We start from the raw sequence: 16,577 nt of genomic DNA, 5'->3' as shown, positions 1-16,577 counted from the left end.
CTTTTTTGGCTAACCTGTAAAACAGGGTGCTCATCAGTGCCGGGTGTTGTGCCTCCTCAAAGYGCGCCCCTGCTTAGGAAGAGTGAAGTGCTCTTTAAGATGTGCCGTTTCCCCTACTGTGTAATGCTCCTTCGGGCTCTTCAGCTGGGCCTAAGGAAAAGCGCTTCTGAGAGCGATGCAGAGATTTTCTTCCCCGTGGGTTGTGTGGACTGTCTTCAGAGCAGTCTCTGGCCAAGAAATAGTTCAATCTACCTTTAAGYGTAACTGCACAAAATTAGTGAAGCTGACCTCGCATCAGTTTTTCAAATCGATGTATTGTACTGTCTGTTTCATCACTCTGCTTGCCGCTCGCTTAGCAGGGCGATAGTGATGAATAACCAAATCAATAAACTCTCAAATTACTAAACGGAAGTGTATCTCATAGTGTGTCGTGTGGCATAAGCTTTATTAATGTTACATTAGTTGTAATACAGAACTTGTTTACAATTTTCATGTGCACTTTCCATTTACCTGATATTCTTTTGGCTTATGCATTAATGATTGACCTTTAATTAAAACAAAAAAAACCCTGTGCCTTTTCCTTGCAGAGAATTTTGCCTCTCAGGTTAGCAAGCGGTCAGTCCCTGCTGGTGGGACTAGACTTGCTTGGAGCCAGAAGGGTCTACAGATATTTTAGGGCTGTGGTCGGTTCCAGGCCTCCTCACTTCACAGAAGGAAAGGCACTTTGCTTTTGAGCATGCCCAGGTGTTCTGGCTACTAACTTATGTTACAAGTTTGTGCTTTCCATTTTTGTTTTATCCTGGCAATTTGTTCCAAACTGTATGTACTTTTGTGCTTGTTTTTTTTTTTGTTCTTGTTGTTTTGGTGGGGGTTTTTTGTGTGGCTTTTTTTTTTTTTAACACATGTCCTCCATTGAATTTGTGTAGGGAGGGAATAATCAGTTAAGGACCAATAAAACATCTGAAACTCACTTCCACTCCAAAGAAACTCTCTACGATCACAAATCAATCCTGTAATCCGGATGGACAGGCTTGAATAGTGAATCGGTAGAATGATGAGCTTAAAATACGTTTATGTGCCAAGGCCCTACAACAGGAGGTACAGGCCCGTTAAAGATTGACTGCCCTGGAAGGTAAACCTTGCCGAGCTGCTGGGAGCCAGCGCAGGAGGAGGCTCCTTGGCAGAAGCCTTATGTAGCACCTCGGGAGTCCAGGAGCCTGAAAACTGTTCAGGCAGGAGCCCCACAGAGAGGACTGGACATAGATGGACCGTCCTTAGAACAGGTCCTTCAGGTAGGTTGAATGACATTGCTGCCACATCTGAAGGAAAGATAAAGAGGTTTTATTCATTAGCCTGAACTTTCGGGATCCTTTGCTTTGTGTACAAGTTCAAGCTTGAGTGTGACTCTTTCACCAGTGTGCTACCAGCTGTGGTAGACCTGAGCTTGCAGTAAGCGAGACAAGTTTGAAGTCCTGTTTCCATTCAGGAGGCAAACAACAGATTGGAGCTCTGTTTCTATGATGCTTAAGTGCAACTGAAAAGTTGCATCCTTTTGAATGAGGTTTAAATGGTCTCTTAAAGATAGCAAACTACTGCAATTCAATAAACAACAGCCTAAAGTGCATGTGCAGCTGATTTATTGTGCTTGTTAATTGAGGAAGATACTCAGTACTTTCTCTAGCTTAGACACAAGGAAAATGATTGAGGAGTCCTGTAAATTTTACCGTAAGAGGTCCTGCCAGCTTCCATTGTAAGAGTGTTCGGAATAAATGAGTGTCTGGTGTAACCCATTTCAGCTGTTGGTTCTAGGTTATGGCTGGCTCAGAGATARTTTGAGACATCATATATCCTGTTCCAAATTCTATATAAAATGTCACTGTCTAACTTCAGATTTCCTGCTTTTAAATCCCTTCAGCTTCTGATCTTACTTAGTACAGGAAGTTTTTACATAATAAGCAGGAGACATCTTCTTACTTAGATAATAACCTTGCATTCTTTTCTTCTTAAGTCACCAGAAGTTTCTTGGTGGAAACAGGCAGAGATACAGTTCATTGCAGATAATCACAAAATCTGTGCTCTGAGGCTGACACACTTTTCTCTTCTTTACTTTCTTTGCTGGTGTCACTGGTCCACGGCTTCTTCATTTGTCCTTTTGTTAGCTTTTTCTTCCCAGCCAAACTTGTCCCTCCTAATTACTTTGAGCAGCAGTTTTGTTTGGTGTGCATAGTATTTAAAGATATGGAGGAACTCAGAGTCTTCCCTATATATTTCTGGGCTTATTTGGTATTGGGACTTAAATACAAAGTGACTGCAATATGCTTTCAGGCGGGGGAGTTGGCTGGTTTTTAGATAATCAAGTTCCTTACCAGGACCCAGAGATCTACCCAGAGAAGCCAGACTCCTATATCYGTTGAGGAAACCGAGTCAGTCGTATACTGTGTTACTCATGTTCCTCATTCTTTTTTTACTGTGTGTGGTTCATTGGGATGTGTCTGGACACTGAACTGCAGGTGCCTCTCTTGGTTTGTTTTTAATAAAAATGACTAAGAAAATGCTTGGTTGCTCATAACGTAGGTAAACGCATGGCACACAAACATCCCCGTGGAAACCATGGTTGCTTTACATCCACTTATAGAAAGTACTTCACCCTTTCTTACCTCCTGTACCTAACGTTGGTCATTTTTGACAGAGCTAGCAATACTCGCTGTTACCTTCTTGTACTACTAATTCTGTTGCTCGTTTTCACAGGGCTTGTTTGGCAGACACTTCTGAAATGTTCTGGTTGTTGTATGTGCTCTTTTATTGTCTCCAGGTATCCAGCAAGCATTTGCTCCAGCTACTAATATCTGTATACTTGTGTCTCTATTTTAATTATGTTTTGGTTTTGGTGTAACCAAGCATTCCCTCGTTTTCTTCCCTTTTCTAACCCTCTCCCCTTCCACCAGGATTTCTGGCAGGTACAAAGCAGACAGCATGTGCTTTAACTGGTTTGTGCTTCAGACCTCATAATCTGCACTTTCCATGTAAAAGGGACAGTGTATGCTTACCCCTTCTCCCTGCTCCTTTAAGAAATAATCTTCAACTCGTTCTCCTTGATCCTGGGCCTAAAGGGTTTATTTCTAAATATTTGAATTTGGAATGTTAATATAGTCCTCAGGGTAACTTTTAATACGTGGCTTTATTAATGGAAACATCTTTGAGCAAAGCCCGTGTACGTATCTCCCTGTCCTTCTGTTTTCATGGTACCTTTTGAGGCCTCTGACTTCTCTACAGGTTCATTAGACTGCCATAGGCTATTTCTCTGTTGGAAAAATGACATTTTCCGCTTGAGGCTGTGGAACTATTTTTATTCTGTGAGAAAAGGCAGGCATTTTTCCAGCCAAATCTTGTGAAAGATTTGAGGGAAACATCATGTGTTTGAAGGTATGTGAGTTGTGGGAAGATCATTTTTGCAAGTGTTCTTGAATTGTTAGGGTTGCAGAACTATGCAGGGTAAACTGTATTCAATGATTTTATTGGAGACATGCTATAGTTCATAAAATGTCTTCATAAAACACTTTCTAGGAAAAGAAACCAGAAAGCAGAGGAGAGGGAGTTCATTTAGTATTAGTAAGTGAAGAAGGAAGTTACTCTAAATGCTTTTAGTTTGTCTCACCACATTGTGCTCTTAATAAAAGCCATAGAGGAAGCTAGCAAAAAAGAAGCAATCCGGTGCCAAAGTGGATGTCCCACTTGAGTTTTCTAGTATTAATAAGTGGAGCGTTCCTCCTTTGGAGCTTCCTGGGAAAACGCAGCAATTGTGCATCGAGACTGCTGGTTGGAAGGTGATCCATATTCACATCACTCACTGGGTATAATGTTGAGAATTGCTTTTGCAGGCTGGGGTTATATGGAGTTATATACAGTCTTTTAATCAGAAAAGGAATAGACTTTAGGTGGCTTATGGGGTCATTTTGGCTTTAATTTTTTTTTTTTGATAATTTTGCTGCTTTACATTAAGGCTCGATACTTAAGGAGAATAAAATTGAGCTTTGAATAGGGAAAGGAAGATAAATTGAGCAGGACGGGAAGGAACATTTTGATAGATATTTGACCTCATTGACTACAGAAAAGARGGTAGATTTGGATGGGAGAAGCAGGTAAAGAGGAAAGGAATGAGTGGAAGGGAATAGCAAGATTTCTAGTCATATCTTAATTTCGTAACCAATATGTAGGTAGGATGACTTTTTTCTTTTTTATTACATGATTACATGCTATTTTTCCCCAAACCCCTTCTTCATTTGGTGGGTGATAGTACTTAGTGTATGGCCTTGACCTCATCTTCTGAGCCATTTTTAAATACTTGCTTTTAATGTAGAATTATTTTCCTCATGTACTTTCATACAGTATTTTTTGCTGGAGAAAATGATCACAGTGCATTATAAACATAAATGAATTTATCTTTGTAATACAGTTGGAGATGAGGTAAAGCAGTATCCTGATTTTTCCCTCTGGAGAACTACAGTGACTTAAATTCAAAGGTGTCAAATGTCAGCTCATTTTTTAAAGCATGCTTTGGGACATCAGGGACCTGTTTTTAATCCTTCCCCATTAAACTTCTGTAACAAATGATACCATGGTGCTACAGACACCTCTGGGCTGTCTCGCAGCCCTCATTCATCTCCTGAGCGTTGCCTGTTCTTTGGACTTAACGGGGAAAAAGGTGTGTGAGCCTGTAATAGAAACCGTCCAGTGCAGGGCAATGGTGGTGGGAGGAAAACTGTATCGCATAAGCAGCCTCAGTGCGTCATTTTTGATTACTTGGCTTGGTGAGAATGGCTCTTAAAATACCGGTCCTCTGGGGGCAGAATTTAAGCCAGCTGAGCCAGTGGTAGGTAGAGCAGCATAGCAAAAGTGAGGGGTCCCAGTATCTCTCCGAATTCGTACGGTTAGGAGGATAGAGTTTAGTCTCCTGCCTCCAACTCTTTTTTTTTTTTTTTTTTTTTTTTTTTTTTTGGTGGTAGAAAATCTCTTGACCTCAGAGGGCTGCAGTTACCTTCCAGCGGGCTGTGTGGTACCTTCCGAGCTTCCTACGTGATTTTTTGTCTTTTTACAAATTTTTTTTTTTGGCTTGAGGAGACAGGTTACTTATGCCTTATGGGCCAGATTTTCTTTCCACCCAATAATAACGATTTTATCTTCCTCTGAGATCCCTTGAAAATGCAACACCATTTCAGCGCTGAGGAGTTTTTCTTTTTGGATGTGAACGTAATCACCCTTCACAGATGAGAGATCTCCCTTAAGTTCTTATTTGTGAGAGATTTTTGTGGAACCTGTGACAAATTGAAAATACCTGTAGTTGATAAAGATTTAAATTTAATGTTTTTCTTAAGGAGCTCTTCCTAAACTGCTATTATAGAAGAAAAAAACAAAAAAATCCTGAATAACGAATCCACTTCTTTGCTTGAAAGAGAAGAGTGGGAGTGTTGGCTGTGTGAACATAACCCTTGCTGAAGGAGCACAATTTCCTTACCCTGCAAAGGGCTGGGGTATTCCAGCTGGGGAGGGAGGAAAAAGAAGTATAGACTGTCCCTTTTAAGAAGCATTTCCTCTTTTGCTTTTCCAGCAGGGGTTTCTCCCTTGCATGACTGGGTTTTGCTGCCTGCGAAGGGTCTGGAAAGCCTGTGTCATTTCTCTTGGTGGTACAGAATGCTGGCCTTGCGTTTCAGGTGCCGTTTGTTTTAAAGGTGATGAATATTTGCAGCCTTGCTGAAAGGGGTGAATGCAAATTTCTCTTTCCAGTCTCAGGAGACCACCGGTAATAATACTTGCTGCCTAACTCTCGAGTCTCTGTACGTGGCCAAATTCCAATTTGAGGGGAAAGAGTGTGCAGAACATCTAACTATATATTTGTACCCCCTTATAAATAAATAATCCTAAAGTAAAAGGGTCTTTTTTAAGCTCTTTACTAAAATGCASTCTTGAAAGTTCATAAGCTGCAGTATTTATCTATAAAGGATAAATATCTTCCTGTGTTCTGCCACTTGGCCACTTCTTAATTTCATATTCAGAACCTGTTTGCATTTGCTTGTGTTGACATGTAGACCTCAAAATAAATTATCTAGAGCCATTAGTAATGGTATTGTAAGCTTTTCCACTGCAACAAGAGGCTTATGAGTTATTATCAGGAATTTCTTATGCCRTAAAATAATCCATCACAAACTGTAGATCAATTTTTTTCTTATTTAGCAACATAAAAATCCCAGGCTATGTGTCTAAAATAATTTATATCACATCCACATTATAAAGCCAGTTTAAAAAAAGAAAACCCTACCCTCCATTCCCCTCCCTAAAAGTCTTTTTTGTCCCCGTTTTGTAGCACTCGGAGGACCTACCTGCCTTTTTCCCCCCTATAGAGCTTCTGAACGTGAGGGCTGAGATGTTCCATATTTTTTATGTGGTTCTGAAAGCATTTTTATTTGATCTCTTTGAATTTTCTTAATGTGTAGGTAGTGAGGTGCCAACATGAATTTTATCATAAAAATCTCTAAATAAATGGCTGTGGTTCTTTAAAGTTCATATCTTAAAAAATGAACTAAAACAAAAAACCCTTCATTTTATAGCCTCTAGCTTGGCATTTTGATACAGACCAAGTTTGAAGCATTAATATTTTTAGTTGCTGTGGCAGGATGCATTGCCCAGAGTTTTCATTGGCATTTCTTAAGGGTTTTCCCTTATTTTTCTGCACGATGTGCTAATACAGAGCGTCTCCGTGTAGATTAGCACAGATGTAGGGAGCTCTGCTGGCCCCTGCCCGCCGGTGCCACTGGGCAGGCTCAGCTAGGCTGCACCAAGAGGAGCCCTGTCCCTACCCCTGTCCACGTTGCATAGCATTAATGAGATGGCCAAGGCAGCCTGAGGGTTTTAAAGATGTCAAATGATGCCCAGGGTAGGTGCTAAACAGACTTTAAAAAGCATTCATTAAGTGTATCATCCAGTGAGTTTTGCAGAAAGATCTGTTTTTGTCAAATGCCAACGCACCCTTCGAAGGATTCCCCGTAACCTTTTGTTTGTGGGGATGCCGTCTGCTGATTTAAGCCTGCAGTACGAAGCAGCATGCCAGCAGCGCGCAGCATTGATGCGTACCGCTTAACGTTACGCRTGCAAGTACTAATTAGGGCCTTTTCCTCCCCAAAATTCCATAGCTTCTCAGTATTGACCATGTTCATCTTGAGGATTTAAACAGCAGCTTTAAAATGTAGCCCTTGTTTACAAGGGGAATAAAGTAGAAGAGATCCATGTGAGATTTCAGGTAAGGGTTTGCTTCCTTAGAAATACGTCTGGAACAAATATTCTTTCAACTTGCTCCCCTCACCCCCTATCTCTTTTTAAAGACACACATCCCAAAACTGCGGTAATATGGAAGGGCATCTTCACCTTAAAGTCAGAAAGCTCCGAACAAGGCAAAGAAATGTCAACCGTCTCCATTGGGCAAGCTTATAAAACAGATTTTTGGGAACCCTTATGGTGTAAGACAAAAGAGAATATTTCTGTTTCAACACTGAACATATTGCTTTTTTTAACTTCTTTTCCTCTGTGTCTATAGCTAACTATAAAAGGAATATTTTAGTAGCTGTCTTTTAAATGTTTTGCATAATTGAAGGTGGTCAGTTGTGACTGAAAGAGAATTGCTTTGCAGCAAGGTGACTTCGCTGTATTTTAAACACTCATGTTTTTGTGTTTGCTTACATAATATTGGTAACCTTAAAGAATCTTTTTGAAAAGGAACAAACTCGGTATGACATTTGTCAATAAAGAATGGTGATGGTTCATCTGAAGTTCCTTACTAATTTTCAAAATTACTTTCCGGTTCTTGAAAAGTTGCTCATTATCTTGCATGCAGTTTAATTTCTTGCTGTTTTGGAAGGGGTAAGTCACTGTCAAGTGAACACAAGGTTGATAAATTGCTGAAGCTTTGGTGCATATAAGTACAAAGGTGGTATTGAAACATAAACAATAGTTATATGAATAAATGTGCTGAATATATGTTCTCTTCCCCCGGATTGAAATACTAACTGCCAATTTTAAATGACGTCCCGAGAATATGTTCTTCTCGATGTGGCAAATTAAATGCTGCTCATTAAGTAATTTTTGAAATGCAAAATGAAACGGTACTGCCAGGATTTAGCTGATAAGGCTTTTCTAAATGCATGTTAGTAACATAGAGCAAACGTCAACACTGCAGCTTGCGTCCATCTCTGACTTTGCGGAGGAGGCATATGTTAATTGGCAAAACCATATCTTTTTTTCCAGATTTGCTTAATTAAGTATTAAACAGATTGAGCRTGTGCTTTGATCTGTTAACTATGAATTAATCCTAGCAATAGCCGGGGCCCTGAGCTCCACCTGCACCTCCGCCGGCATCCTCCCAGTGTGGCGAAGGAGAGCAGAGCCTGGCAGGACTGAGCAGAGGATGCCCAGCTGCTCTAACTCTCTGCTCCCGTTTCTTTTTACCCAAAGTAAAGCTTATTTTGGGCCTGGGGAGGAAGGAACCACAGTGGCTTTTCCATAAAATCCTTTGTKCCTGGAAGCTTTGGTTCAGCTCGGGTGCATTTGCCCATCCCAAAGAGCTGGACCATGTATCTGGCTCGGGGAGGGCTCAGTGCTCAGGGYTGTGCTGGCAGAATATGCAAAGAAGTGCGTGTTATCCTTGGATGTTTTGCTTGGTTGGGAATCTCTGCCCATAACACAAGTATGAGGAGTCTGTTGTCTGGRTACGGCCTGCAACTTCACTTTCTGTAGCGCCCAGATTTGGGGAGGTGGGTGGTTGTTGTCGGATAACCTGAAATTATGTTCAACTGTGTTCTGGTGAAGGGGTGTGAAACACCTGCYTGGCCTTCAGCAAGAAAAAGTATTTCTAAGCCCTGACTTAAATGGGAAAAATCACAATCTTTTAACTCGAAGCAGGTCATGCTTCTAGAATAAGCAGGAGGGGAAAAAAAAAAAAAAATCCTGGCCTGCCTTTGCTCGTCTCCTGATAGGAGAACAAATCCCTCCTCTGTCCCCCGCTATCCTGGGAGGTTTGTTTTACAGGAAGGGAGCCTTCTCGGAAAGCCCTGTAATGCCCCTGCTAACTGCAGCAGTGCTTTTCTGCGATGCTGTAGTAAAGTGTAAATAAGCACCATAACATGATGGAAAACCGGTTCTTGCATCCAAATGAATGGCTGCCTTAAGCAGACAACAGTGTTATTTTGTTAGAAGTGAGATTGTTCTTCTTGGAGCTGTTTGCCGGGCTGACTGGAGCCTCGATTGCCAAGGACGAACCAAGCTTTGTATTTTGAAATGCATTTAAATATTTTACYGGTTGTTGGTGTTTGTCCATCTTGTATAGTTATTTGTCTGAATTTGTGTAAAAAGTTATTCCACCGAGACTGGCAGCTTTTCCCTGAATTTACACAGCCATGCTTGTGTTGAAATACATAGTATATTTGGTTTTCTTTTCTTTTCTTTTTACATTTAACTTTGAATGTTTGCTTGTTTGTATGCTTGTTTAYTATGAATTTAATGCTTGATTAAAAACACATCATAATTGTAAACCTCTTCCAGTGGCTTGCTCACTTGTGAATGCTCAATTTTGAATGTTCTTTGGGCAGTGCTGAAAGATCCTGATTCCTGTCTTTTCGGGGATGGATTTAACATGGAAAAAAATCTTAATTTGATTGAAGAGATTTGACCGATCATTTTAACTCAGCACATTGCTGAGAATTAGCTTGTGTTCTGCTAYGAAAGGGCATGAAATGTGAAAGCTGTCCTGATATTGTATGGATAACTAATCGTGTAATTTGTAAAGATGATTCATCTCTCAAATAGAATGGAGGCTTGGAAAGTTTGGGGTTTTTCTTTTTTTCCTATGTTTTCTAATCCCCTGTGTAGCCTTTTTGGCTGGAACGGCTGGTATAGCACCCTGAAATGAAAGTAGAATTCAGAAAAGAAACTTGAGGTTGATAGATGCTATTATTAGAGGTTAGCATTAATTAACTGACATTTGTCTGCAAGAGCTTTATTCCTTTGGGTCCAGCTAACTGTGCAAGCTACGTGCTAGAGATTTGCAGCCAGGACACTTYTGCTAGTGTGCATCTTCCCCAGAAACTTCACGAAATACCCATGGTGGATCCTCTTCTGTCCCCAAGTAGCATTAAACTGCGTTCAGTGGGGCCGGAGGCATGCAAACCCTTGTTCTCGTCCTGGGGTTTGCTCTGCTTTGGCGAGTACTTTAGGGAGGAGGAAGAAGGAAAAAAAAAAAAAAACTGCGGAGGAAGCTTTCGGCCTCTCCAGTTGTGGAGAAAGCTTCCCACGTACTTTGTGGAAAGCGTTAAAAGACCCAGCGTCTCAGGAAGCCAGAAAAAAATCCAAATTGGAGCATCGTGAGGTTTTTAAATGTCTGTCCTCCCAGTGCTGAGAGCCTGAAAACCTTATTACATAAAATGAGCTATTGTAGCAACTTGGCTACACRTTTTTCCCCTATTAAGATCAGTGGGAGAAATTGCCGTTTCCATTAGCTGCGGAGAACTGGGCACGGTAGTGATGGTCTGYGGTCCCCTTCCCCACGTCTCTGCCTGGCTTCTGGCAAGCAGAATAGGTGCTTGTAAAAACATTTACTCTCTTTGCCCAAAGAAAGATGCAAAGGAGTAGATGCTCCCCTCTCCCTTCTGTCTAAACCTTTGCATTTTGGAAAGCATCTAACTTAATATCTTATTGTTAGTCCGTGGACATAATTTTAAGCTTGTGAGGATTATGTTGAGCTATTTGGTGCTGAATATGAATTTTCAGTGCAGGAAAGAAACCCACAAAAATTAATAAACCAGCCTCTGGGACTTTATCATGAAGTACTTGGAGCAAATGAAGTAGGTGGATGCTAATAGCTAGTTTATGATGAACTCTGCTAAAGACAAACGGTGAGCGAAAGAGCCGATAAATAACACAGGCGGGTGAGAGACGCTGCTGACAACACCATCAGGGAGCAATTGCGGAAACAGTGCTTTCTCAGCAGAATTTGCCTTTGGCTTTATGGAAAGCTGGCTATTGTTTGTTTGTCTTAAACATAAATAACTGTTCTTGAGTGAAACCAGCTTTGCTTGGGATCCAGTTTGATGGTGAAGGGAGGTAAAATTTTTTTTTCTTCAACCTTTTCAAACTTCAACCCCGTATGCAGTAAGCACAAATAGTTGCTTTGCATGAACTGAATACCCTTAGCACGTCTGCTGCCTTTTACTAAATTCTCAACGGTCTCTGGACAGTAAAGGAAGAGCTACTATAAAGAGTTTTATTTGATCAACAGAGCTGAACTTTTTCCTGAAAACTGTATTTTTGGTGATCAATATGATTTTTGTCTTTCTTTTCTTTTTTTGTGTGTGGTTTCCAAGCCAGATACGGGTAAAATTTTCATCTAAATTATTAGCTGAGCTCATCCCCAATATGCAGTCACATAGAATGGTGAGTTCTCTCAAATAGCAGCCCGATGAGAGACGTCAGCTGCCGAGAGGGGTCTCGGCCTCGCAGGCTAAACGCTAACTCTTGCTGGGATATATGTGCTTAGCCTTCTTAGCGGTGTTCAGTCAAAGCAACCACCTGGTTGCTTCAGGCTTTTCTTGCTTTTGCAAGCCTAACCGTTCAACTTGATGTTATGTTTTGCCTGCTTTTTTTTTTATTGTTGGTTAACCAGTTTTCTTTCCTTTATCTTGTATATGATGGGACCTCCGCTAGACAGAGGTAACGGTGGGGGACAGTTGTGTAGCTGGACCCCCGTGTGGTGGTGTGTGTTGTTGGTTTTTTTTCCTAAAACCGTTCCTAAACTCAGCCTGCTTTGACCATGCTTCCGTGCTTGCATGATCTGGTTTTTATGAAATAACCTCATCCACACCTACTCTTTCTATATTAATTTTCTTCTCTGTGTGTGTGTGTGTGTGTGTGTGTGCGTGCCTCCTCTTGCAATATTCTTAACATGGGTCACCAGTGTGGAATTTGGTATGCAGCTTCTAACAGTTTTATGGATCCTTTTCAGTCTTTGAAGCTTCAGTGGATCAAAGCGACTGTAGGTTTTTTTAGCTTAGGAGGGGAGATTAGATGCTAAAATACATACGGTATTTTCTATTAGAACTTAAAGGTATTAAAGAATGGGGCAAGAAAGAAAGATAAGAATGGTATCGGTCCTGGTTCTCCCAGTGGACTCTGCTAAACACACTCCTGAATTGTACGTTTCTGATAACTACGTATTTCTGGTAACTTTSGTCATCCTTTATATTCACATGGAATTGTTATTTCTTGGCTGCTACTACAGCAGAGTATAACTAGAGCTAAAACRCCATTAGTGAAACCAAATAATTTCCTTTTTGAATTCTGTATTAAAAAGCTCCGCTTTTCATAGCACTATACTCTCTCAAAGATCCAACCAATATTAAACACGATGGACATGTAGTTTATTTRTCTGTATTTCAGCAAGACTAAAACAGCTAATGATTAGTGTGATTAGCCTTCTGCCTGATTGAGGTAGGAATATGCTGAGCTTTGCAGACTGTTTCTGAGAGATTTGAAGGCTGGAAAAGGTCCACTGAATATGAATGGTGATAGTAGGGGTGTGTGTATGTGCAATGGCTTGCTGGTGGTAAGGATAGAAATAAAGCGCTCTATTTCCATGTTTAATCGATTGCTTTGTTCTCTCTTTTTGGGGTGTGGGTCGGATGCATAAATAGAAATTATCCCAGGAGCGAGAGAAGTTTGCTGACGAAGACAGCATATTTTACGCACTTGGAGAATGTGGACTCATTTCTTTTTCTGACTACATTTTCCTTACTACGGTCCTTTCCAGTAAGTATAGCTTTTTSTCCTCAATTACTGCTTTTTAAAAAATTTTTGAAGGCTTACCAGCAATGAGTTTTTCTATTGTATTCTGCATACATTTCCCTAAAAGGGATTGTTGATTGCTTGAAACTTGAGCTGAATAAATAATTGCTGTTACTTCATCTATTTCAGTCTTAGCTCCAAATTGTTTAGAAAGATAAGCAGGTTGACTTCTGAAGAGTTACTTCTTATTTTAAACTGCGGCAAGATTGTTTATGAACGAGTCATTTGACCTGCTGTTCAAAACTTTGGGTATGTCTGGTCCTGTTAATTATACAGCGTTCTTGTGCTTTGGGGAATATTGCTCTCCAGCTCCTCACCAGGTGTGAGACTGTACAAACTCAGTTCTCCAGCTGTATTTTTACCCGGATAACTCAGGCTTGTGAATGATGTCATCCTACAAGGAGCGAAGATGAGTAGTTTGTTTCCACAAGTATCATTAGATACCTTCTGTCTTTTCACCCTGCTGCACTTGTGACATTTATGTGAGCTGCTAATCTGTCCCGGCAAAGTCTTCTGCTCTTGAAATGCTGGGACTTGAAAGTTTGTTTCGTTGGCAAGAAACGGTGAAACTGAAGCCCGTGGTAACGTCAAATGACACTTCTAGCCTTTCTTCCCGGGGTGTGCAAAGTGATAGCTTTGTAGGCAGGGCTTCTACGGCCGCTGGGAAGGCGCCAGATCGCAAATAGGAAAGTCAACAGAAATTCCAGTTATTTGCCAGCCCCRCTGGGAAGCGTGGGATGAAAGGAACACGCCGCTTTTGAAATGAACTGAGACAACTTATTTTTGGACTTTCAAAAGAGGGAAGCATAAAGAAAAGCTTGGCGCTCTAATCTTGTGCGTGTCTGTTACGTGATGAACTGATTTAAGAAAAAAAGGCTGGTTACTTCACAGTTAACTAACTAGACGTTAGCATCTGTCTTGTTCTGTTCAGTGAGTCAGTTGGGTAATTCATTGATCTTTTGAAACAGCAACAGATGTTTTGTTTTTTTCCCCATGTTACCTTCTGGAATGGAAACAACCGAAAATGACAGCTCTTCATTTATCAAACATTGTATTTTTGAAGTATCTGTTACACGAGAGAAGCAACCTTCAAGGTCTTGCTTGTGGTCAAACCGACATGGGGGAAAGAGAGCTGTGTATGACCTCAATGTCATGGAAAATACCACTGCTAACAAACACTCATTTGAGCCAAGGACTTTGTTTTATGATTTTAATCTGCTGTTTTCTTTACAGTCTCAGAACAGACTTTTTTTGCCATTCTTGTCTTAATTTCAGCGCAGTCCTAGACTAATACATCTAAGATATTTCCACTTCTATAGCAAGGACTTTTAATTTGAGTCTCTTGCAGATGGCAAGCTCGCAAACCTATTGGATTGCGGTACTGAGTGTGGTTTAGCGTGTGGTTGCATCCTTGGCGTTATGGCTACGCTGTTCTTGAACAACCTGCTAATCGAGTACGAGGGAAGAAGCAAAATGAATTTCATGGGCTTTCGCAGAGAGCGGAAATAATTGGCAGCAAGACAAATTCTTCTCATTTTGGTTTAATTTCTTTGGTTTAAGAATAATACAAGCCCGACTGTCTTGTCATATAGTAGCAGCAAATCTTATTTTGAGTGTTCAGCRGGAGTGAAGGGTTTTCCTCCTTTATTCTCAGGCTTTTAAACATGTTTACAATTTCTGGGGATTCAAACTAACGAGAGGAGACAGAACGAGTAGTTTGTGTTTTGAGGAATGGTGTGAAGGGCAGGCAAGGTAAAACCTTTCCAAAAAGTAAAAAAAAAAAAAAAAGGAGAAGGTTACTTTGATGAAAGTACCTCCTTTTTGTGGAAGGAGGAAAGGGCATCAGTGGGGTAAATACTAGCAGGTATGCAAAAAAAAAAAAAAAAAAAAAAAAAAAAGTGTTTCAGTTTTTTTAGGCTGACTTTTAGGTATGTTTTTGGAGTTTTTTCCTTTTCTAAATGCTTAAAGAAGGTAGAGGAATGTCTCTAAGCTACTGTCAAACAGCAGTTCCCCAGAGGAAGAGTTTTGTTTTTATTTTTAAAGCATTGGCCTTCTTTTAATGAAACTTTCAAACAAATCTTGCCCTGTGGCACGGTAGGAAATTCACTGTCATGCCACACTCTGTCTTACTCTCCTTGCTAGTGTACGCTGCCTTGCAGGAGTCCAGTAGTACTTGCTTCTTCTCCAGGAAATAAATAAAGTAGAATGAAGAAAGTACATCTTAAAAACCTGACAGTTCAATATCCTCTTTCTCGTGGTACTTTTCAGATAACCCAGCCGTTAAGAGTGTGTCCACGCAAGAGAGAACTGTAGATTACATCAAGAGTTGAAAAACACTAAATRCTAAAAAAAAAAAAAGGAAGGTCACATATGGAGCAATAAAGCACAATAATGAGAATGGGAGTGAGAAGTCCAGTCTATATAGTGGGAGGGGAGCAGAAGAGGCTACTCCCGCGGCGCTCTGCGTGGGCAGGTCGAGACCAGTCATGTTCTCATCTGGTTTATTGAGCTCAAAACTGATTAAGGGCGATAACCTCTGAAAATGAGGAGAAATCAAAGCGCTAATCAAATGCGCGTGGAGCTTCGTATTATTGTGGTCCTCAGGAAGGTTATGCCCAGCAAGTGTGCTGAGCCGGCTGGTGCCCCATCCTGAGCCGCCTTTGGCATCTCCTTGGCCCTACCAAAAGTGCYGTGGGGCTGGGGTTTGGGGAGCTTTCCTGCTGCATTGCATTTAGCTTCTCTCTCGCTTCAGCTGAAGCTCGTTTTGGCTATCATGTCTGAAGTGCGCAGTGCGTGGCAGCTGTCGGGGAGGTAGAAGGAGAGAGGGTTGAGGTACAACTTGTCTACGTGTTACTGGCAGAGCGCCGTTTGCATATCGCGCAGAAAATGAAGTCTGTCACCATCTTTTATTTACAAGTAATTTCTCGCTCCAGCACTGTCTGTTCCYGCAGTTTGCTGTGTTTCTGTGAAAATGTATTTTTAAAGAAAAGCTAATAAAATAGCTTTTAACCGCTTCAGAAAGTCAGCCTTCTAGTAAGGCAATTACAGCTGAACGGCCTTGAGGATGCTGCACTGTGTGTGTTGCTTCAGCTGCTTGCCGGAGTGGAGATATTTGRATCCTACCAGCAAAGCTGAAATTTTGGGGCAAAAGTAGAAAGATGAGCAAAACATCGGGTAAGCAAAATGTAGGTGGGATTTCAGCTAGATCCTTAAAACGTCATAGGAAAGCAATTGGAGAGTGAAGACATCACTTCCCTAAGTGCGGAGGCTGTTGCTTTTGCACACGCAGATGTTGTCGCGCAGTTGGAGGAAGGGCAGAAAGAGCTTTTCAATCATCAGCAACTGCAATTTCAGAGCAAACGTCTGTTTTCCAGACATGCTAATGCCTACTTGATTAACAGGTACTGAAAGAGGGCATTAAAAGACTAAATCAGTGTTGTTCTCATAATTGGACTGTCACTGTGCCTGAATTTACTCCTCCTGGAAGGAGGGTTAAATAGCACTGGCTCTGGCCAAAGGAATTATTCTCCTGCTAGCCTTGCCAGGGCTCCTGCAGCTGACCTGCAGCTCCTTCTTCTATTCCCGGCAGCCGTGTAGAGCGGGTACGCCAGGCACCCGTATTTTATTTTGTTGCCTGGGTTGGTGTCCCTGGCTGGCACCTGAATTCCTGGTGCCACTGCGGGTAATTCCCCCCCCCC

The 16,577-nt window shown here is 41.2% G+C and overlaps 1 protein-coding gene across 7 annotated transcripts in view; it reads left to right on the top strand.

The window, feature by feature from the left end:
- MICU1 (mitochondrial calcium uptake 1) overlaps positions 1–16,577 on the top strand; it is a 132,760-nt gene that overhangs the window by 59,778 nt on the left and 56,405 nt on the right. For 5 of the 7 annotated variants that reach the window (XR_003254803.1, XM_026073463.1, XM_026073464.1 and 2 more), the window contains 2 exons: positions 11,743–11,748; positions 12,729–12,843. Coding sequence is in view for 6 of the 7 variants with exons in the window: in XM_026073463.1 (XP_025929248.1) it covers positions 11,743–11,748; positions 12,729–12,843 (121 nt within the window). In the remaining variant the exon portion in view is untranslated. Of the gene's footprint in view, positions 1–11,406; positions 11,473–11,742; positions 11,749–12,728; positions 12,844–16,577 lie in introns of all 7 variants that reach the window. The other 2 variants (XM_026073469.1, XM_026073467.1) reach the window with 2 other exon arrangements.

Source organism: Apteryx rowi, unplaced genomic scaffold, assembly GCF_003343035.1.
Source record: "Apteryx rowi isolate R43461 unplaced genomic scaffold, aptRow1 scaffold_369, whole genome shotgun sequence".
NCBI lineage: Eukaryota > Metazoa > Chordata > Aves > Apterygiformes > Apterygidae > Apteryx > Apteryx rowi.
This window is presented reverse-complemented; position numbering and strand designations above follow the sequence as displayed.